This window comes from Brachyhypopomus gauderio, chromosome 1 (assembly GCF_052324685.1).
Source record: "Brachyhypopomus gauderio isolate BG-103 chromosome 1, BGAUD_0.2, whole genome shotgun sequence".
NCBI lineage: Eukaryota > Metazoa > Chordata > Actinopteri > Gymnotiformes > Hypopomidae > Brachyhypopomus > Brachyhypopomus gauderio.
In genome coordinates, this window is record NC_135211.1 from 10,306,335 (window position 1) to 10,328,204 (window position 21,870).

Sequence of the window (21,870 nt, forward strand, 5' to 3'; positions counted from 1 at the left end):
TTGTCTATATAAAAGGATGCACATCTCACTTGTTGCTTTCAATATTAACAAGCGATTGTAAGAGTAAAATGTAATTTTTAACACTGCGTCAAATATATTAATTATTCTGATGCCATATGAAAATCGCGTTTCTCAATGGCCTTCGGCGGAGACTTTTATGTTGAAACAATAGTAGCCATTACGAAGTACAATACTGCGGCAGCTAGCTTCACACATGCAGGCGTGTGGTCGCTAGTTAGTTTTGCCGGTTGCAGAAGACTAAATATTGAAAAGGGAGTACGAGCCATTGTCGGGTAACCGACTTTCGTCGCCGTTGGCAAAAAATGTCATACTGCAAGCAGGAAGGTATGGTTTGATTAGTATTTAGTGCAAGAGTCTGGTAGTTATTTCACTCTTTATTCCTCAATGTCATTGGACTAGCATGTTAGCTCACCCGCTAGCTCGCCTGTCTTGGTCCGTCATGCCGCGCGTTGGTTCGATGTTGAGCTAGTTACTACATCCTTATTGTCAAACTGTCTAACTAGTTAGTTCTTTAGCCCTGGCACTAAAAGCTTTCATTTGACTAGTTACGTGCTAGCTTTATCAATGAGCAGATGAAACGTAGAATCCAAGATAAGAGATTGGCTTCTAAATGTAATCTCACTAGTAGCTCTCCCTCGCTAGCTGGCTGAGTATATCGATCCTGGTGGTTAACCTTTCTGTATGGTTGCCACTTGAAATAGCATCACTTCGACTGCCGATGCAGAGTAAAGATGAGTACTCACAAAGGCACGTCTGAGAAGTCTAATGGTGTCAGTAGTTATATCCGAGTGCCTGCTGCGTGTCGATGAGCACAAAGCCATGAGCTCCTCATCAGATGGGTCACTGCTCACCTCCAGCTCTGCGACATGACCATGGCGCCACCAGCCTGCCTTATGAAGTTACTTAAGTGTTGGTTTCTTTTGTAAGAAGCGATAGTTTTTAGCCCCTAATGGTTCTAAACGGGTTTAAGTTGTACTTGAGGTCTTTGCCAAGATCTGCATGTTTTCCAGATGGCTGCTGTATTTAGTGGAGCGGCTTAGCGTGTGCTTGACGTTTTCTTCACCAGGCCGTCGAACTTCTGGTCCAGCTCTCGTCTGCACGTTTTTGCGCACTGCCGTGTTTACATAAATGTACTTTGTTGAACTGTCGATCATGTCTGCAACTACTGACCAGAACCATTTTTTAAACGCGAAGTTTACTCTTTCACGTTAATCCCCATTTTTTCACATATGGTAATAGTTTAGGTGTGTGTGTGTTTATGTACATGATACTAATAATAGATATAGAGACGTCTAGAGGGTTTTTTATTCCAAATTGTTTTCTCATTCTCTTAATTATTCTCACCTACTGTTTACATTACTGATCTAACACATTTAATTGTACCATTGTACCCTGTGTTAAGCTAAAAATCAAACAGAACATTTGTAAGATTTGCTCAACCAGAACACAGACTAAACCTTTACTTTGTCTCACTTTTGTCACAGGTAAAGATCGCATCATCTTTGTGACTAAGGAGGACCATGAGGCTCCAAGCAATGCAGAGCTTGTGGAAGATGACCCCAATGACCCTTATGAAGATCACGGTTAGCTCCACATATGACTTGATGTAGTAATTAGCAATATTTGAGAACCATGAAGGCTGAATGATTTCACTGTTAACATGCTGGACTTCCTCAGGTCTCATACTGCCCAACGGAGACATTAACTGGAACTGCCCCTGTCTCGGTGGCATGGCCAGTGGACCATGTGGACAGCAGTTCAAAGAGGCCTTCTCCTGTTTCCACTATAGCACGGAGGAGGTGAAGGGCTCTGAGTGCATCGAGCACTTCCGCAACATGCAGGAGTGCATGCAGAAATATCCGGAACTCTACCCCCAGGAAGATGAGAGTGATGGCGCCACCTCTGGAGGGGCTGATACCGCGCCTGCTGAACCCACAGGCACGGACGAGGCTTCCGCTCCCACTTCCCCCACGGGTGACGTGACGACGACGGGCACAGAAAGTGCTGCTGCAAGCTAATAGCGCACGCGACATGACTCTCGGCCTCTTGACCTTGATCACAGCTAGTCCTGACGATGAGATCATAGGTAGCCCTCTGACCTCTAACACCTGCCCTCTGGATGCTCTGATACCACACAAAAAGAGCGGCAAAGATGAAGTTCAGAAGCGTCAGCCCGTTCCCTTAAAGACACAGTGAGAGGAGCATGGAGTAGTTGAATGAAACGTTGCGACACCAGGGCGTTTCTTGGATTGATGGACATGGTCTGCACCGGTGACATTCACAAACAACAAATGAAGGACTGACATTAATTAGATCTTAACGCTACTGATAATCTAGTAACCAATGTTAGTACGGTGGCTGAATGTCAGATCAGCATTTGTTTGCTTGATGAAGCTGACTCACGTTTCTCATTCAGATTGTGACCTTTGCCCTCAATGCTAATCTGCTTCATTCACCTCCATCAGCCGTGGTTTTTGTGCTTTGTTTTTGTACTCCTGTTCAGAGGTCGGTTTGTACAGTGGAGGCCTTGTACTGCTCAAATGGTGTTGTGTTCAGGTTAGAAGATTGTTGCTGTCCTAATAAAACCTTTGCGTCTCTGACAATAACAGGCGAGCTGAGCTCCACAGGGCATTTGCAGTGGGTGGTACCCTCCTAGGACTGTATCACTAAAGGGGTTTTCTTAAGACAGCAATGTTTCACAAGCTCAAAAAGAAAAGGAAGTGTGTGTGTGTGTGTGTGTGTGTCCAGTCTGTGGGGGAGCAGGATGCGAGTACATATTCAGTAGGTGTAAGGCCTGCCCTGTCAATCACCTGACTTCTAGAGCAGTAATAGTCGGTGGGGATTCTAATGTATGGTGCTGTTCATCAGAGGAGCTGTTTCTTTTTGGAACTGGGGTAGACTGAGGTACGCCATCTTGGCCATTATTCTGTATCCTTGATCTGTAGCCTGTCACTAGCTCTTTGCTCTGGCATAATTAATTTTCAGATTCATCTGTCTTACTGAGTTAGCCAACGAGGAGGCTCCCATGTCCAAAATACACTCTGGAATCATTTCCTGTACGCAATGTAGCTAGGAGCGCGTTCCTGACTGTGCAGTGCTGTCAGAGCTGATAAACACCTCAGTACCTGGGGATGTGTCTTGACTACGACGCCTGACCTGTTTTATAGGTCCATACCACCAGTGAGTCGGCCCAATACAGCGTGTGACCGTGAAAGAGATTTGACGTCACAGTTCCTCACTCATTCTGATGTGATTAAACAAACAAAACACAATGAAAACTGCCTGTCTGTAAAAGGCATCCTTTTTCTTAAGACTTGTCTCTACCTCTGTTTCTGATGGATAGTTTTCACACCTGAATTAACCTAGTGCTGGAACTAGGTACTGGTGGTGGACCGGGAGTCCAAGGAGACTAGCTAATCTGGAGATGGAAAACATCCTGTAAAATAAGACCAAAAAGGGCAAATATTTTGGAATGGTGACCACTGTTGTTGAAGTGCTAAATAAAAATACAAATGTTCAAACAACCTATTCACACGTTTGCCAACAATCTCGGAGATCTCGGATTCTCTGTGTCTACATAGGTACATAACCAGTATGAACACAAGGGAATGCATAATTCCAGCATGGACATTATACAGAGCTCCAAAGAATCCAGCGTCCACCCTGTACACAGGTAGGACGCCAATAAAAAGCAGACAGTGGGCCAGACAATCCTGGTGGGCCAATCCAGGAGACAATCCAGGAGTGCGGCGTAGTTCACCTTGGGCTCCTACACACTGTCCAAGCTCCGCCTCCTTCAGCGGAGTCCGGCTCAGGAGCATTAAATCGGCCAGAACTCTGCTCCATCCACGTCCGGGTGCAGCAAGCAGCTGCCAGGTTTGGGGAAGTGTGCATTTGCTCCACTCCCGCGTGGAGAGGTTCAGCGTGCTGGAGGCCTCCACCCCTCACAGGCAGCCCTGCCGCACTGCCTCGGAGACCAGGAGTCCCAGCTCGGGGGTCCATGGCACCGCCACGCTCTGCGTGGTGACGAGCAGTCGCCCCGATTTGACGTCGTCCGGGCCGGCCAGCAGGTAGCTCTCCCCTGGGGAGGAAAGTCACAACATGGCTGACTGGAATTCTGCATCTGAACGCAGGGCAAGCAGCTTCAAATCCAGGATCTGCACTGATATATTTTGGTGTCATTTGTTTCTAATCCTGGATCTGCACTATATTGCAGTACAAAGTGTTTCAAGAGTGGACATTATTAATAAGCTTTACGCTGCTCTACTTTAGCATTAGCTAGTGACGTGTCTGAGAGCAGGGAGTCAACAACGCTCTAACGCAGGGATCAGGGAACGGTACAGCTATGTGGGACTAGGAGGTCATGACCCCTCCAGGTGCGGTACCTGGGTTGAGCACGGGGCAGGTGCAGCCTCGGCTGGTCCAGGAGAGAGGGTAGAGGCTGCAGGTGCCCTGTCGCAGCACCACCGCCCCCGAGTGCAGCACCTTGCGCACCTTCACCTGCACCACGGCGTGGGTGCCCTTGTCGTGAGCCGAGAGCACACTGGCCTTCATCACTGCAGAAGAGTGAGAGGCAGGTTGCTTTACCATCCACACTGCTCCGCCATGCACAGCCGCTATGTGTCAGACTCCTGCCCTGTCACAGCCTTAAATGTACTATGTACCAGCTGTTGTGAACAAAAAACCCATTGCTGATTATTTAACATTGATAGATAAGTTGTAATTATTATGCGATAACACATGTGATTCACATGATGCCACCCACCGTGTTTTGAGCTGCCCTGTCAAAAGGACTCCCAGCCACACCTGGACAAGTGGGAACTGATCAGGTCTAAGAACCAACAGCTCCCTGTGTTTAATTAGCACCAAACCACAGAGGGAGAGAGTAAAAGACCATGTCTCGACCCCAAAAACCAGGCCAGTTATGCAGCGGCAGGGTTCAGAACATTTCTCTCCTGCCAGCATGGCAAGACTTGGACATTTCTGCTGGTCTCCTAGCAGGATGGGACTTGGACACCTGTGCCAGTCCCCAGAAGGGTGAGACTTGGACACCTGTTCCAGTCCCCAGAAGGGTGAGACTTGGAACCTGTGCCAGTCCTCAGAAGGGTGAGACTTGGGACACCTGTGCCAGTCCCCAGAAGGGTGAGACTTGGAACCTGTGCCAGTCCCCAGAAGAGTGAGACTTGGACACCTGTGCCAGTCCCCAGAAGGGTGAGACTTGGACACCTGTGCCAGTCCCCTGGTAGCCTCTCAGCGTTATTGTGCTGCCAAAAGCTTTTTGAGACATGCATTTGCCTGATCTTACCATAAGAATGTTTCATCCTACACAGATCAGACACGCTCTTCAGCTTCCTGTCTTTGCAGCGGCATTTCCCTGTGGAGAACACCCAAGACACACACACACACACACACACACACACACACACACACATCAGGGTTGTTCACAGTGGTGTGGTTTCTCAGGAACACCCTAGATCAGGGGTACTCAACTGGCGGACCGCGGTCTGGATCCGGACCCGAACGCAGTCCTGTCCGGACCCAATCTCATTCCTGATTAACTGGATACGGACGCAAAAAAAACGTAGCATTTACTTCAGGGCTATTGAAAAAACACTCCGTCATGAGTGTTACGTTCACGCACCCCCCCCCCCCCCCCCGCTCAACAGGTATCTGCCAAAACTGGACCGCGGACAAATTTAGTTGAGTACGCCTGCCCTAGATGCTGAAGCACTGGGACGGAAGCCACAGGTGTGAATGGGCAGGGCCTCAAGTTCAGAGACCTGTTGAACACTTCCTCACTTTACTAGGCATGGCTTTGTTATTAGCAGGTGTGCAGGAGCCAGGCAGCCTACCTTCAGTATAAATATTATATACATTTAGAGCTTATGAGCAAGCCAGAAGCAACTGTGGTTAGGACTGATTCTCTGGAAGAGACATGGAAGAAACCCTGGGAGGGGCCAGACTTAAGGCAAACCCCGCCTCCTTTGGGCTCCACCGTGTTACGTCACCTGTGTGGTGCAGAGCCGAAACTGCGAGCTCTTGTGGCCACGCCTTGTCCTTCTTGTGTGGTTGGAAGAGGGCCAGGTCAGGGATTTCACCTCCAATGGGAATGCTGTAAAACTGGCCATTGGTTTTACTTCATAGAGAAAGAGGAAATGACATGGGAGAGAGTGATGCACACGATCTCTCACCCAACACCCGACAGGTCACAGGGGCACTGCAGTGCTTCAATCAAAAAACAATCTAGGACTCTCAAGTGTCATTCATAAGGTTTTGGTCAACTAGAATTATCCACAGTTTTCTTAGGCTTGGATAGGTCTGTACCGGTTTACCAGAAATACCATCAAACTAGATGGTTAGATCTTACCTGTCAAAACAGTGACCTGTGACGGGGTCACAGTTCAAAGGGCATGTGCAGGGCTTGCAGCCCTCCGGTCCAAAGCCCCAGTGGGCAGGAAGGCAGCGACTACAACTCATGCCCCCAACCCCCGTCTTACAACGGCACTGCCCGCTTCTAGGGTGACACCACGGCCTCTCGCTGCTGCTCTGAACAGCGCCAACTGGGTCACACCAACAGCCTGCCAAAGAGAAGCACGCGGGCTGAGGAGGCGTGAGAAAACCAGCATCCTATTACGACCCCTTAATCTAACGCTCGGCTGACTACAGCACAATAGTCCTGCCCCCTTTGCATTACTGCCTAGGCTGCTCACTCTTCAAATGTTTCACCACAACAAGCAGAGTTGATCTGCTGGGTGAACTATTCATTTGATCTCATGCGTGATCTCATGTGATAAGTCAAATCAGCAACAACATGTCCTCAGGTATCTGTCATTTGCCAGCCTACAGATTTGACACCCCTCCCCAATCCAGACTTACGTGTACAGGCCTGTGGGGAGTTGAGCGGTCTGGCCGCATGGCGATGGTATCCCGAGCGACAGCGATGGCACCTGCGGCCTGCCGTGTCGTGCTGGCAGTTGTCACAGACCCCGCCACTGAGCCCACCCGTGGAGCGCCATGCACTCGGGGAGAAGTGACAGCTGTGAGCATGCCCGTGACACTCACACTCTACACATGGAGAGGGGACAGCTCTGAGCATGCCCGTGACACCCTACCGTGCTGGTGTTAAAGGGTGGAGTGTCCTGTTGGGAGTGCTTACTCTCACAGGGGTTGGGGTCTCCACTGCTCCCGTTAGCGGCCCTCCAGGGCCGGTCGTTGTAGAGTGGCATGCACCTCTCACAGTGGGCACCTGCTGTATGGTGAGTGCACACACACCTGCCCTGCACCTGTTCCCAACACAACCACGTTTACAGGTGTGCTACAGGAGAAACCGTCACCACAGAAGTCAGGCGGTAGCCGCGGAGCAAAACAGCATGCATGTATCTGAGCATGTATCTACAAGACATGCTAAGACTGAACAAATGTGATTAAGTACGGATTATATTCTGAACTTGTTTATTCAATTAAGCTGGTAATTATTACAACCTACAGTTGAATGTAAAACATACGGCAGCCTGTTAACTCCTGTTAACTGAGCGCACACTCGGATGCACACTTGATGCACACGTCACACCCAAACTTCCTCACACACACTCACTCACACAAATGCTCACTCACCACAATGCTGCTGTGCTGTGCGTCTCCTTCTTGTCCGACAGAAACACAGTGCTCTGCATGTCCGTGACAGAGGCAGGTTCCTCGGGCCTCGAGCGAGTACATGGCATAGGGGCCAGGATCCACCTCAGGGGCTGAACTATGCACCGACTGCTCAGGAACGGTAGGTAAGAACCTCTGGGTGTTCTCATGCTGGTATGGAGCACTGTGGTGCCCCCTAGAGGAGACGATTGTTGGGACGTGACACAGCTGAGGCTTTAACAGTCGTATGCGTAGGTTAGTGAGGGACAGTATGGAAAGAGCTTCAGGGCTGTAGGGGTCCTCTATCATGCCTCTCTGACCCATGGACCGGAATATGACCTACACACAGTCATAGTAATATAAACCTTTGGCATTTAGCATTATGTTCATTGGCACTTAGCATTATGTTCAACAGAATGGGGGTGTGTGCCCTATTTCACCAAACGTTTGATTGTTACATCAAAGGCTATAGAGGAGGCTTGTGCTGCTCCACAACAGAGCAGCAGTGTGAAAGACGTATACTGCAGTTCTAAGGGCACACTGCCTGCAGACTGACTGCATAATGCCACCTGAGGGCCACGGCTTGATGAAAAACGTCAGAATTGCTGAAAGAAAAGGAGTTGTGGAAGGTTTTGGGATGGCGTCAGTACCACAGTCCAGTATGGCAGAGGTCAAAAAGCATCTCTTCAAACTTTTAAACTGGGATATTCCACCCCAAGCCCTCAAAGGTCAGAGACACTATTCACTCTCCTTTTACTGATTTAGGTGTGATGACAAAGAAGGCAATCAATTGAACAGATCACTTTTTAACCATTTAACCACTGCTAGGATAAAGGGCTGGATTTAGTTCTGAGGATCAAATTTGTTCACCTGTCAAAGAGCTTTTATTAGTGTCATCACAAAGCCTTCTCTTGGAGATCCATTTCCCAGCCCAATTTAAACCCAACCCATGCTTAAACATGCTGGACCTAGCTCACATTCATACCAGCCTCACAGTCACCTGTTCCAGCAAATCAAGGACTTTAGAAGACTATAATCAGGCATAGCTAGACTAGACAGTTCAGTCAAGTCTTAACACTGATGCACTGTGGGCGTGGCCTATCCCCCCCTGCCTACCTCTCCTCCAGTGCACGGCGCAGCACTGGAATATCTGGATGTGCAGAGCGCCCCCTGCTGGCTGATGTCATCAGGCACCCCAAAAGTGGCGCTGCAGTTCACAGCAAACAACTTCAGCATGTGCCAGGTCCGTCCGAAGTCCTGTGAGCGCTCCAGGCTCATGGCTGCTGGCCGCGGCGAGCGGAACACCATCACCACGTGGGTCAGGCAGAACAGGGCCTCCAGGTCTAGGCGGATCTCGTCCTCTCCCCATGCTGCTGCCCCCGACTCCCACCAGGTGTCAGGGTGGAGGAAGGGGTCATCTGCCATCAGTGCTGGAGGGTGGGGCTCATCCTGGCAGCGCAGCAGGTGGGGAGGACAGAGAAGGGAGGAGCTGTTGGAGCAGCAGGAAGACTGCGTGTGGAGAGCTCTGCCCCGGGCTAAGTTGCCCATAGCTGGGCTACAGGCATGGCCAGCACATCTTGAGGCTGGGAGAGGGAGAGAGAAAGAAGTGGTGTAAAACAAACAAGAACACACACACACACACACACACACACACACACACACACACACACACACACACAACTGACTGAACTGGAATAAAGCATGGTGGAGCAGGAAAGTTTACATTTTGCTACAGATGAAACACATTCGTTTTAAAATTCTTTAGAACTAGAATCCAGGCCTGCAATTGCACAGTGCTGTCTACACACTGATACTCTGTCAATGAATAATGTATTCAGATGTATTCCCTGTTTCTCTGTTGGGGGTAGGCACGGTCCCCACAGCGACCCCCTCCCCCACGGGACCAGCACAAGACTGCATGTCAAAACTGACCGCGCAATAGAGTATATTCCTGCGTATAGATAACGTCGATATGGTACAGCGCAAAAGAAATGTATTAAACGCTAAGTATCCTACAACTATTTCCGTTTGTGTCACTGACTGCGCAGTACTGAACCGGCTCCATATGCAACTACTGACCGGACAAAGCCCTGTACATTTGAAAAGCTTCAAACTTGGACATAAAGACAGGAGTCAGCAATATTAGTATCGTGCTTGGCTCTGCATTAAAAGAGAACCGATGGTATAGACTCGTGGGGCTATGGTCAGAGACTAAAGCACCTGTCCACGCGATGGCTCTCGGCACTCACCTTTCACGTCCCGCAGTAATCCAGGAAGCAGCATCGCTGCGCAGCACAAAACTAGTGTCGCAAATCGGAGACACGGCGAAGGTCGCTTCATATTTAGGACTCTCGCGAGTGATGGCAAAGCAGTTCAAATGTGCATCGCCAGATAGATCCGCTTACAGTAGGCACTTCCAAAATCGCATGTCCCAGTCAATGGTGCGTATCTCATCGAGGGCACGTTCATTGTCGAAATGAAGATACAGTCCACATAAAAAATTAATAAAGACCTCACAGTTTATGGTCAGACACGTCTAACTACCCGTTTTTTAAATCGTTTAATGAATTCACAAACTTCATCTAGGCTTTCATTTTACCGAATCTCCGGATCCTAAATGCACCTGTCAAAAGCATCGACGGAAAACCGTTTTAATTCGTTGACTGTCGCCTCCTCGCATTCAAAGCAGTCGCTTCTTGGTCATTCGGTGTCTGGACAATTCAGTCATTTTAATATGTTCATCGAAATTAAAGAAACGTATTAAGCGTTAACCCGTCTGTGTTCCTCTCGCTGTACTGTCCTCTCCCAAGAGAAGACCGCTGACCTCCTCAGTGCTCCAACATCTGAAGGGAACAAACAGCGCGTGCATTGTCGCGTGCCGAGTGCCCCGCCGTGGATAACCCGGAGCGGTGCGGTTGCTGTCCGAACCGTCTGCACCACATTTGTGGCAGCACACACTTCCACGCGCGTTAATGTGAACCAGCAGCTCGTTGGATTCCAAATGTACCAGTTCTCACCGAGAGCGCACAAACCTTGCCTGGAAATTACTTTACATCACATATCTTCATTTGGTATTATGCATTGTTCTGATGCCAGTAAATAAAAACCTCTGTGTGACAATATCTTAAGGCTCTCTTCTTTGTTCCAAGCCATGGTTTGGAAAGGAGGTTGCCTGCCTAAGTGAACCAGGGCGCTGCTTCGGGCGATGGAAACTACCGCTTCAAAATAGAGTGCATGTTAAACGTTCTTCTTTAGCCCGCAGTGTTAATGAAGCAGTAAAGCATCGCGGAAGGGCAGAATGATCAGTGCCACGACACCTGGAATAATTAAGGTTTGTTGGTTGAACAGGTCTTAGTTTTTCTAGTAAAATCAATCTTCTATAAAACATTTTAAAAAACAAAGTAGCCTACTTTGATTTATGCTGAAGACACACCAAAGGGGTCTCACCACACACTACACATTCTGTGGTTCAACAGGTTTTTATGGTGACACTTAAAAGAAAGAGCCACAGAATATTCTAGTAACAACACATCAAAGCTGTTACACCCGATGGCCTACATATGCACAGAATGAGAGTGAGGTTTGAGCCTCAGTGAGGTTTGATCTTTTCTTTTGTAATTCAAGCGTTCAGATGCCTTTCATAATTAAAATGGTTTCCCGGACACAAACACAAAAAAAGACTTTGTTTAAAACATTTTGTTCTGACGTCTTTGTTATTGTCAGTTTTTGATCTCTAAAAGAATTTTAGTCCTTAAGATAGACGTTTTAGACAAGCTAGCGCTAGCGAGGGCCAATGCCTTTTCTTTAAGTGGACAGTTTGGGAGGTTTTACAGAAGTTTCACTTTGTAAAACTATATAAAACTATTTTAAAAAGTGATATAAAATAAGCAGAACATGATGTGGACTCCATATCAAAGCTTTCGGTTCTCTTTCTTTTATCAAATTTGGCATCCCTTTTGTTTCATGTTTGAAACCTTTCTTCACTTCTCAACCTGCTCTGCATTCATTTCTTCTGTTATCATCTTGTTATTCTGGTCTCCATACCAGGTCTCAATATTAGGTCTCAATACCAGGTCTCAATATTAGGTCTCAATACCAGGTCTCAATTCCAGGTCCCAATACCAGGTATTGGAACAGAAAATATAAATGTCTGCAAAATGTACTTACATTGTGCAAACTTCTGCTGGTGGTGAGCACTAACAGAGAGGTACTCATGAATTTATATGTGTGTGTGTGTGTGTGTGTGTGTGTGTGTGTGTGTGTGTGTGTGTGTGTGTTTGTGTCTAATTTTCTGTTAGACTATCACTTTTGCATGAATACACATTAGATTAATTTGTATGCAACCAGTTATATGATTCAGACACATTAGGTGCCTATATACCTGGCATACCTTTAATTTACTACCTGAGGCTCCCAAAACAATTCATACCCTAATTTAAACATGTTTTTGGATTGTTTTCTGGCAATTGTCTTGATGGTTGGGTGTCTTTTCATCAGATAAAGCACATTAAAGAGTAGTTCTAAAATAAAACACATGTGCATACCAGTGTAGCATCTCCTCCTTGTGCTTTGAGTCATAGGCACATAAAAAAGTGAATCTAACCAGCTGCAATTATCTAAAATTTAATGCAAATTAAACAGCTCCAGTCAGGCCTCATGCAGTAACAATCTTCAGCAGCTCATTGTGAGAGTGGTAAAGGTGAAAACAGTGTGGTCCTGCACCTACAAGTGACTGCCATATTTCTCAGGGGTCTCGGAAGTCAAATCAATGGGCCCACCTGTGTGTTTATGGAATGTCCTTGCTCATCTTTGTTCTAATCTCCAGATGTCCTCAGACTGGCTATTTCTAGTGGCTCCTTGCTGGGTGGGGAGTAAATTCCAACCAGACCAGGGCAGTTGGGGGCATCTGCGGCTACTACCTGTCCTCATGATCTCACCCCTTATTCCTGCCTTGCCTTGTGTGTGAAGCTTCAGTGAGGAATTGCTGGAACAGTGCCCCAGTCATTTTATAGCGAGCTGTGAAGTAAGCATCAAGGAGACACAGACCAGCTGATATAGTACATACAACAAAATTTTGTTACTTTTTGAAAATTTCCAGTGTTTTTGGTTGAAGAAGCAAGATTGGACAAGAGTGTCTCTGTCAGTGTTCTGTATTTGTTGGTGTCATTCATTTATATTCCATCATTTTTGTATTTATATATAAAATAAAAAAAAATGTAATTAGGTAAACACATTTCGGCATGTGATCCCCAGAGCACACAACAAGTTTGTGTGTCTGCATGTGTTTGTGTGTATATGAGTTCATGTAGATATTTTTCATGTAGTGTGTGTGTGTGTATGTGTGTGTGTGTGTGAGTGTATGTGTGTGAGTGAGTGTGTGCATGTGCGTGTGAATGGTGTGCATGCATGCATGTGTGTGTGTGTGCATGTGCATGTGAATGATGTGCGTGTGTGTGTGTGTGTGTGTGTGTGTGTGTGTGTGAAAACCCTTACGAATCTATTTTTGTTCATAAGGATTCTAGTGAACTGCTTTGATCTAAGGAGAATGAATGACACAGATTAAGTTGTCAAACTGGTCACTATTGATGGAGTCCAGATGAACCACTGTGACAGACTGGTGCCCCTGTGAAACATGCAGGCAAATTGCCAAAGACATTTAGTGCAATGTGTGTGTGTGTGTGTGTGTGTGTGTGTGTGTGTGTGTGTGTGTGTGTGCGCGCGTGCGTGCGTGCGTGTGTGTGTGTGTGTGTGTGTACGTGTGTGTGTGTGCGTGTTTGCATGTCTGTCCTTCACAGACAAAGCCATCCCCTGACTGAAAATCATACATCCGCTGCATGGAGCAAGAAGGGATCACACACGTATTCACACACACATGCACACACATATGCACACACACACACACATATGCACACACATATGCACACACATATGCACACACACACACACACACACACACACACACACACACACACACACACACACATTAGGGCCATTAACGTGACTCTGCCCCACAGGGTCAGACCCATAACATCCTCCTCATTCCACTATCCCATTCCACCCCCTACCCCCCCCCCCCCCCCTCCCCCAAAGCACTGCTGCTTTGTAAGGTCTGGAGCTTTCTTTCACTCATAAACAACAAAGAATATTAATGTTTTGTCTGTCATGGTTCTGATAATGACATTTCACCTCTGAACTAGGACAGGTGATGGTCATATACCACACCTGGGTTACTAACATTCAACTGAGGCTCAAAGGAATGGTTTGAGTAGTGTGTTTACTTTGCACATGGAACTGATTAGCTAATGGTTATGGAGCAGAGAAGTCCATATCACATTTGTCAGCTTATGAATTGCTTGGTATAAACAAGTACAGAGGGAGGCTGACATTTATTTGAGCTAGAATTAGAGCACAACGCCCCTTTGATATTTCAAAGAGTGCTAGCATGTTTTGGACTTCAATACTAACCACTTGTAAAACTGAACTGGTTTACTGACACTGACTGACTCACTTCAGTTGCCATTGGTTACTTTTATGGAACTTGTATTAATAAAGTGCAATGGCAATTATATGAATATGGAAATAATGACCCTAACCTAACCCTAACAATAACCTGGGTATTCTCCCACTCCATTTGAGTTACTCACTACAGCGCCGTGTGTGATTTTCACTAGTGGCATCCTTTGAAGCATGTTGTACCAAACTCGGTGTACTAATGTATATACATTTATTTAGGATGACATACTTATGTATATGACACAGATCAGGACACTATTACAAAACTTGGGGGACATTGGTTTAGGTTGGTTTAGGTCCTCACACATGGTTGGTTTAGGTTGGTTTAGGTCCTCACACACTGTGTTTTCTATCCCGTTTGTGAGATCAGGTGAAGTGCATGGAAAGCACTATATGGCCAAAACGTGTGGAGTTCAGGGGCCCTTCACAGTGAGAAGATTCTGCTTCCCACACAACCCCAGCACCCACCAACAAAAACAGCCCACATCTGGGGTTCATGAGTGACTAAAGTTAGCAGCACATGTTGCTCTCATTACTGTAAAATAGGAGCCACACTCACACAGCCGTGACCTCCACAGCGCACTGTAAACGCGACAAACCCACCGGGCTGGAGGAGAATGTGCTCCATGTGAGTATCAGGACGCCAGAGATGGAAACTGCACAAACATGCAGTTGTGCATGCACGTGTGTTTATGTGGTTTTGTGTGCACATAGTTTGCTATTTGTTTAATGGAGATAGAGTGAGTTTCTGCTGAAAGGCAGAACAAGCCAAACGGTAAAAAAGTAGGGAGGTGATGAGAGTCATTACAACTTTGTCCTGAAGTATGGTGTCTTGATTCAGTGGCCCATGTACTTCTTATCAACAGGGCCAAATACCTGTCAGCAATTAATGACTAGCAGCCCTGGCCTGGTGCCCTGCTGGAACTCTACAGAACATAGCTTGAATAATGCCCTCCCAGTGCCCTGCCTCTCTCAGTCTCTGCAAACAACACATATCTGCCTGGAGAGATATGGCCATCATGCCCTGATAAGACACTGAAGTGCAATTTTGAAAAAATCAAAACCCTAACCCTAGGCATCAATGAAGATGAATGAAAACCTTAAATAAATGTAGCAGAACAAAGTCATGACTTTGATGATTACTGTATGGGTACAGCACATATCTGTGTGTGTAATTACTGCATGTATACAGTACATTACTGCATGTGTACAGTACATTGCTGTATGTGTAATTACTTCTTGTAGCTTTGTACTTCTGCAGCTTTGTGTGTAATAGACATTTAGCAGCCAGTAGCAGTTACACAATACAAAAACAATGACGTATATAATACAGTATATAAAATATAAAACTATATATGTACACTAAAGTGGCAATAGTGTCCAGCAGTGCAGATATATGGTACTGTGATGAATGTGATAAAAAAAACTGTGCTTAAAACATAAGGGATAACATAAGGATCTCCTGAGTCTGTCTGTAGAGCAGCTCTGTGACAGGAACCTGCCACTGAACTTACTTCATTGGTCCATAATGATGGTGTGCAGTGGGTGATCATCATCCATGATGGGGGGCAGTTTGTGCAGTGTCCTTCTCTCTGCCACCGTAAGTCTAGCTCCATATCAATCACGAACCCTGCACTCCTGACCAGCTTGTCCAGACACATCTCGTCTCTCTTTTTCATGCTTCCTCCCCAGCACACCACAGCACAGAAAAAACAGCTGGATACCACAGCCTGATCGAACATCTGCAGTAGCTTCCTACAGATGTTGAAGGATCCCAGCCTCCTCAGAAAGTCTCTGCCCCTTTCTGTACAGGATGTCTGTGTTGGCTGACCAGTCCAGTTTATCATCCAGGTGTAGTCTGAGATACCTGTAGGCCTTAACCATCTCCACATCAACCCCCTCAATAGAAACAGCCTGCTTGAGTGGCCTGGCCCTGCGGGAGTCCACCACCATCTCTTTGGAGGTGTCCATCAGCAGGTTGTTCCTATTGCACCAAGCCACAAAGTCGTCCACTAGCATCCTCTCCAGCTTGTCTCTCAGTTGGAGGGGCTGAATGGTGTTGAAGGCACTGGAAAAATCGAAGAACACGATTCTTACAGCACTGCCCCCACTGTCCATATGAGAGTGGGTCCGGTGGAGAAAGTACAGCATGGCATTCTCCACTGCCACTTTCTCCCTGTAGGCAAACTGCAGGGAGTCCATTGCATGTTATGTTCCTCTGGTCTGGACATAACAAGGATCCAAGGACGTAAGTGTAATTGCAACATTTCCATTCTAGCTATTGGTCAACTATAATGCTATACTTATATACACTGTGGCCTACCAAGGCACTGTTTCACTGTTTCATGTCACCTTCATTTTTCTGCTTCAGTTACTGGGAGCCCTAATGGTCTCTCGTCTTTTGCTCCTTTGAAGTGCTGGGAGTTGCAAGTTGCACTCAACGTCAAAAAAAATAAAATAAAAAACTCAGTGCTTTGTGTTGAATTTCACACAAATACTTGACCTTTGCACTTGGCTGACATTGACCTTAGACACTGTCAACGGAAGACTTTTGAGCTTTGACAAGCGAAGCAGCAGACTCGAGCCTCACTGAGCATGTTTGGGACAATGTCCAGGAGGAAGATGATGAGTGAGATATTGGGTTATAGGTGTGTGATGCCTGTGATCTCCTCTGAAAGCTGAATTCCTTGACCTTTTAACTTTAAAGTGAAGGCATTACTCTTTGGAGGTCCCTGTATATCAGCCTCCAGAAACGCTTTCATGGCAAAAATGGCAGGGGAGGAAGAACCCAGTGGACATTCCAGAATGTGTATTAATGATATTAGACCTATAAACCTTTAAATGTTCATATTATTACTGTTCATTTAAAGCACAAACTTCCCACCGAAAAAAAAATTTAAATATTAGTATGGAACGTGGATATTGATAGCGACTCTACTTATATTGATACTGATATAGTTAGTTATTCAAGAATAGATAAACCTTGCCCTGTGTGCCGTGCCTGTGTTTTGATACCCAAACAAAACATGTCCGCTGATCCTGTTCCCCCCGCTGCTTTGACAATGGTCCTACCCTAACGACCGTTGCGCGTCCTGCAGTACCTCTTCGAAACGGAGATTTCAAGAAGACCGAAAAGTTCCCCAGATACGTTAACTAATTTATTTGCGGATGAAAAGAGGTATGCTTTCAGTAAACTCGGGGAAATACAGTAACGCTTAATTTTACATGTGTACTAGTTTAAAAATGTGTACAACTTTCTCTACAAAAAATCTGCTAATTATAGAGAAAGTTTAATAGTTCATAGTGTAACTTTTTTCATAGGTAGGTTAGTTAGGTTAGCTAGTTAACTTAGTTATATTTGCTAGCGTGCATACTAGCTTCCCATACTCATAAGACAGGAACGAATTTGGCAGCGAATTTGACGTACTGCATAACCCAGTTTTAGGACTGGTAGTATTTAGTTACGCTATCCTAATTAGAGGGCTTTAAAAGCCTCTGTTGTCCCTTTCTTCTTCCGCGTCTTCAACACATTTGTGAAATTAATACAATCCGAACCGCTTAACGTTAAAGCTGCGTTTCGGAGGTCTCGGCTGACTTGTGCCATGTGTTTTTGGAGTCGATTTGTAGTTTAAAAGTTTAAAAATGTATCCTTAAACCTTCACCTAGAAGCTCCATTCAAATTTTAAATGGTAGAGACACGTCTCTCTTCTGGCACGCCAAAACATCTCATCATTTTAATTAAATTAATCGATTAGTTTTAGAGTTATGAGCATTTGGTTGGCACCAAAATTGACTCCCATGTAGATTTCCCAAGATCAGAATAGGCTTTTTCACAGTTTGTTCCTGTGTTTGTCATAAATCAGACATTTGTGTGTCAAAACACACAAATATAAAAACATTATCGTCAAGGCATCCTCTCTCACACAATCTCTTCCATTAATCTCCTGATCTATGACAGTTTGTTTGGAGGGTGCACATCGGACTCAAGCAAGGCTTCTCCACTAAGAGAAGCAGTGACAGTTATTACACAGACACAAACACACACACTATGCACACACTGTACACACTTTTTACACATTTCATACACTGACGTTCACACACTCACACTCACCTTCTTTCATGCCATGTACACACCATTTACAGACAATCACTATCACACACACAGTCACATACCTAAGGTGTTGTTCTATCAACTACACAGACACACACACACATGATACACACAATATACACTCACTTTACACACTTTCATACACACTGCACAGAAAGTCAGACACCCACATATACACCTTCATTCATGCACAATTCCTCTCACACACCACATAGACAGACACATACCTAAGAAGGTGTTCTTCAACTACACAGACACACAAATAGACACACTATGCACATACAATACACACATTGTACACACCTTCATACACACAATATATATATTACATACCTTCATGCACAATACACACCGTATGCTCACATACACTCCATCATACACATCATTCACACAATACAAACTACACACCTTCATACACATTTTTCAACACACCGATACAAATATTCATACACACCACATACATTCCCACACACCATACACAGCTCCAGGTGTGTATTAACACACCAGACTCTACACACATTACACTAAGACAACCAGCAGCTCACTAACACAACCAGCAGCTCACATCTTGGTCCCAGCCATGGCATTGACCTTAGGCCCTTATTGACCCCACTCAAGGGTATTAGCCATAACCTTGGTCAGAACAGGGCACACCTTTTCAAGCCCTCTCGTATTTCCTTCAGGAAATGCAATTTTAGTTAGAAAGTGTTCCATTAGAAAGTGTTGTGTGAGCTGTCAAAAAGTTTACTAGCAGAAAGAAATGCTGAAATTGAATTTCTTAGAAATCCTGTCCGCAGTTTTATCATCTGCCCTGTTAAGTTGATAGTTTCGGGCTATGCAGAAATGGATAGAAGACACGCCCACGAAAACCATCCCCGTGGATTTGGTGTGTTCCTGCCACACCCTCCCTATAACAGCAAACCTGGAGAATACAGGCCAACCCCACAGCAGTGTCACAGGAGAAATCTGTCTCCTATGGGAAAATATCCTTCTGTAGAACAGAGAATCTTCTTCTCAGAACTCATTATCACAGCAAACATACCAAAAGCACAGGTAAAACATGCATGTTTTTTTTCCGTGTTCCCAGTTCCCAGTTTTTCTGGCTGCATGTCTGTCTAACTCCATCATCCTTTCTCTGACTGTTGTCCACCCATACATGAAATAATCAGCTGTATCAGCTAATTCAGTTCCTATCACTTAGAAGTCCTGATTGCTGACCCTCTGTGGCATTTATAGCTTTGTACTCAGGGCCCAGTGACCCAGCAGAGTTTACTGTGTCAGGCCGCGTACGACTCAAACTGCCCTAAAGGTAAAACTGTTCAAGATGTCATTCTCTTTCTCACTCTATTTACTCAGATTTAATAACCTATTATATCTGATCTAGAATGGCCCAAATCAATCAAGCATCTTAGAGTAAGAACACTTAAGCACAGTTTCATTATGTCCATGTAATATACTCTTTACAGTTAGAAAGAAAAATATTTAAGTTGTATCAAACAGTTTATTAGGAAATTTTGTTACATCCACATAATATGAGAGAGTCAGGAATTTTCCAGATCTTTTTTCCCCCCTGTAGCAAATACATTCCAGACTCCTGTTGAACTGCTCAGCATGTTGGAGAGGGATAATCACGGTGCGAGCACGCAGATTGGGCAGGAGGCAGACCTCCCCTCAGGGAGCTACGCTCCTAAGGTGCAGCTTCCCTTCAGCTGTGCGCCAGGCCAGTGTCCTCGGACGATTGTGGTGGAGAGGTGAGAGGAAGGGCAGGTGAAACAGGACTGTAATCTACATCCACCACCTGCTTTATTAGGAACATGTGTTCTACCTTTCACCTTCACTCACTGGACACCACTGTAATTGCACCTGCTCCATAGGTGTGCTTTATACACACCTTTATATAATTACAGACTGTAGCTCATGTGTTGTCATGCACAAATGGTCAGCTATCCTCTACCCAGGTCACAGGAGCACTGCTAACTGATGACTTTTTAGGCAGCCAGGCATTGTAAACACAGGTGTTAGTGGGTCAGATGTATAGGTTTCACAGCAGTGTTCCCTGGGGTTCTACACGTGTTCTTGCCATTGTTAGGCTGAGAGTGGTCTGGCACCCACAGTTCATCAGCTAACAACAGTTCTTTAGTCAGCAACATCACCACTAACGCAGGTCTAAGGGATGGCTAACAGAAACTGCATTGCCGCGGTTGACTAAGGACTCAAACTGTACACATGTACTAGCTAATTCTAAAAATGTAGGAAGTCAGTTTACAGGTTGCAACAGTTTTGTAAAAGACTGGGATTTAACTGTTATCTTAACTAGATTTCAGTGTGGTTATGCAGAGATGCTGCAGTGGTTTTTCAGACACACGTCAGGAATTTAATACCCCCCCCGGTCAACAACTTACGTTTGCCACCCCAAAATTTTCTGACGCAGCACCGTATTGTTCTGTGCTGTGATGGTGATGTAGAATGTTGTTCTGCTGTCAGACTGAGACGGGACTATCTGAGGACAGACATCACTCAGGTCCTGGCGGAGCTCGGCATTGACTCCACCCAACTGGTAGCCCGAGCCCCGGGCAGTGGTGCGCAGTCAGAGGACTCCTGCACACCTGTCTCTCCGAGCTCTTATCCACCAAACTCTAAAAGCCCCTGCACACCTAAAAGTTCCTGCACACCTCATTCTTCACCAGTTTCTAACTACCTGCCCCTGGAGGTGAGATCAACATTCCAGATTATGATGGTTAGCTGTGCACTTGTAGAAATTACGATGCATTAAGAGTAAGCACATATATTTTAGTGTATTGATAGCATGATTTGCATTTTACATCTTTGATATGTGTGATAAATAGTATTGTTATTGCAGCATTATTGAAGGACTCATTTGATTCGTGGCCTTCCAGATATTTGACAATGAGGACTTTGACTGCCGAACTCCGGATGAGTGGCTAGCTCTCGGCTATGAGCAAGGCTCGGATGAGCATAAACCCATCCCTGCCAAGGCCCTGCTGCCGGCCAAGGACACCATCACACCTGGTACAGCGCTTCCTGGAACCACAGCAATATTCCAGCTCTGAAGCACCAAGGCTTCCAGACTGAGCGTAGGATGCTTAAAGAGCCGGCTTCATCTCTCCCTCTACAATGGTGCAGGTGCGGAGGAGCAGAGGAGTACAGAGGAGTACACGTGGCAGCCCGTGGGGGTCCTGCACTACAGCCAGGACAGGAAGGAGTACGTGGTGCAAAGGTCAGACCAGAGGGGCCGTGTGACAGACAGCAAGGGCCGACCCGTGATGGGGGGCGCACAGAGAAACAAAGGCAAGTGTCGCAGCAGTACCATGTAGAGTCCAGCACACAGCTGCTCCATGTAGAGTCCAGCACACAGCTGCTCCATGTAGAGTCCAGCACACAGCTGCACCATGTAGAGTCCAGCACACAGCTGCACCATGTAGAGTCCAGCACACAGCTGCTCCATGTAGAGAGTCCAGCACACAGCTGCTCCATGTAGAGAGTCCAGCACACAGCTGCTCCATGTAGAGTCCAGCACACAGCTGCTCCATGTAGAGAGTCCAGCACACAGCTGCTCCATGTAGAGTCCAGCA

At 46.1% G+C, this 21,870-nt stretch overlaps 3 protein-coding genes across 5 annotated transcripts in view; 2 read left to right on the top strand and 1 right to left on the bottom strand.

Annotated features, from left to right (window-relative positions):
- Nucleotides 1–187: 187 nt before the first annotated feature.
- chchd4a (coiled-coil-helix-coiled-coil-helix domain containing 4a) lies at nt 188–2,627 on the top strand. The gene is made up of 3 exons (XM_076990785.1): nt 188–345; nt 1,506–1,604; nt 1,699–2,627. The coding sequence occupies exons 1-3, from the start codon at nt 324–326 to the stop codon at nt 2,037–2,039; spliced, it is 462 nt and encodes a 153-aa protein (XP_076846900.1). The 5' UTR covers nt 188–323; the 3' UTR covers nt 2,040–2,627.
- Nucleotides 2,628–2,915: 288 nt separating this feature from the next.
- Nucleotides 2,916–10,745, bottom strand: LOC143491567 (netrin-4). The gene is made up of 10 exons (XM_076990757.1): nt 9,903–10,745; nt 8,770–9,236; nt 7,636–7,992; nt 7,178–7,304; nt 6,898–7,086; nt 6,389–6,599; nt 6,030–6,157; nt 5,327–5,395; nt 4,407–4,577; nt 2,916–4,102 (listed from the first exon to the last, which is right to left on the bottom strand). Exons 1-10 carry the CDS (start codon nt 9,991–9,993, stop codon nt 3,966–3,968), a joined length of 1,947 nt encoding a protein of 648 aa, XP_076846872.1. The 5' UTR covers nt 9,994–10,745; the 3' UTR covers nt 2,916–3,965.
- A 6,458-nt stretch (nt 10,746–17,203) lies between these two features.
- Nucleotides 17,204–21,870, top strand: part of dnah1 (dynein, axonemal, heavy chain 1) — a 70,316-nt gene continuing 65,649 nt past the window's right edge. Inside the window, exons 1-7 of one of the 3 annotated variants that reach the window (XM_076990799.1) lie at nt 17,204–17,344; nt 19,119–19,330; nt 19,514–19,586; nt 19,854–20,028; nt 20,762–20,987; nt 21,175–21,307; nt 21,422–21,586. In XM_076990799.1, the coding sequence (XP_076846914.1) occupies nt 17,335–17,344; nt 19,119–19,330; nt 19,514–19,586; nt 19,854–20,028; nt 20,762–20,987; nt 21,175–21,307; nt 21,422–21,586 (994 nt within the window). In that variant the 5' untranslated portion in view covers nt 17,204–17,334. Of the gene's footprint in view, nt 17,345–19,074; nt 19,331–19,513; nt 19,587–19,853; nt 20,029–20,761; nt 20,988–21,174; nt 21,308–21,421; nt 21,587–21,870 lie in introns of all 3 variants that reach the window. The other 2 variants (XM_076990808.1, XM_076990816.1) reach the window with 2 other exon arrangements.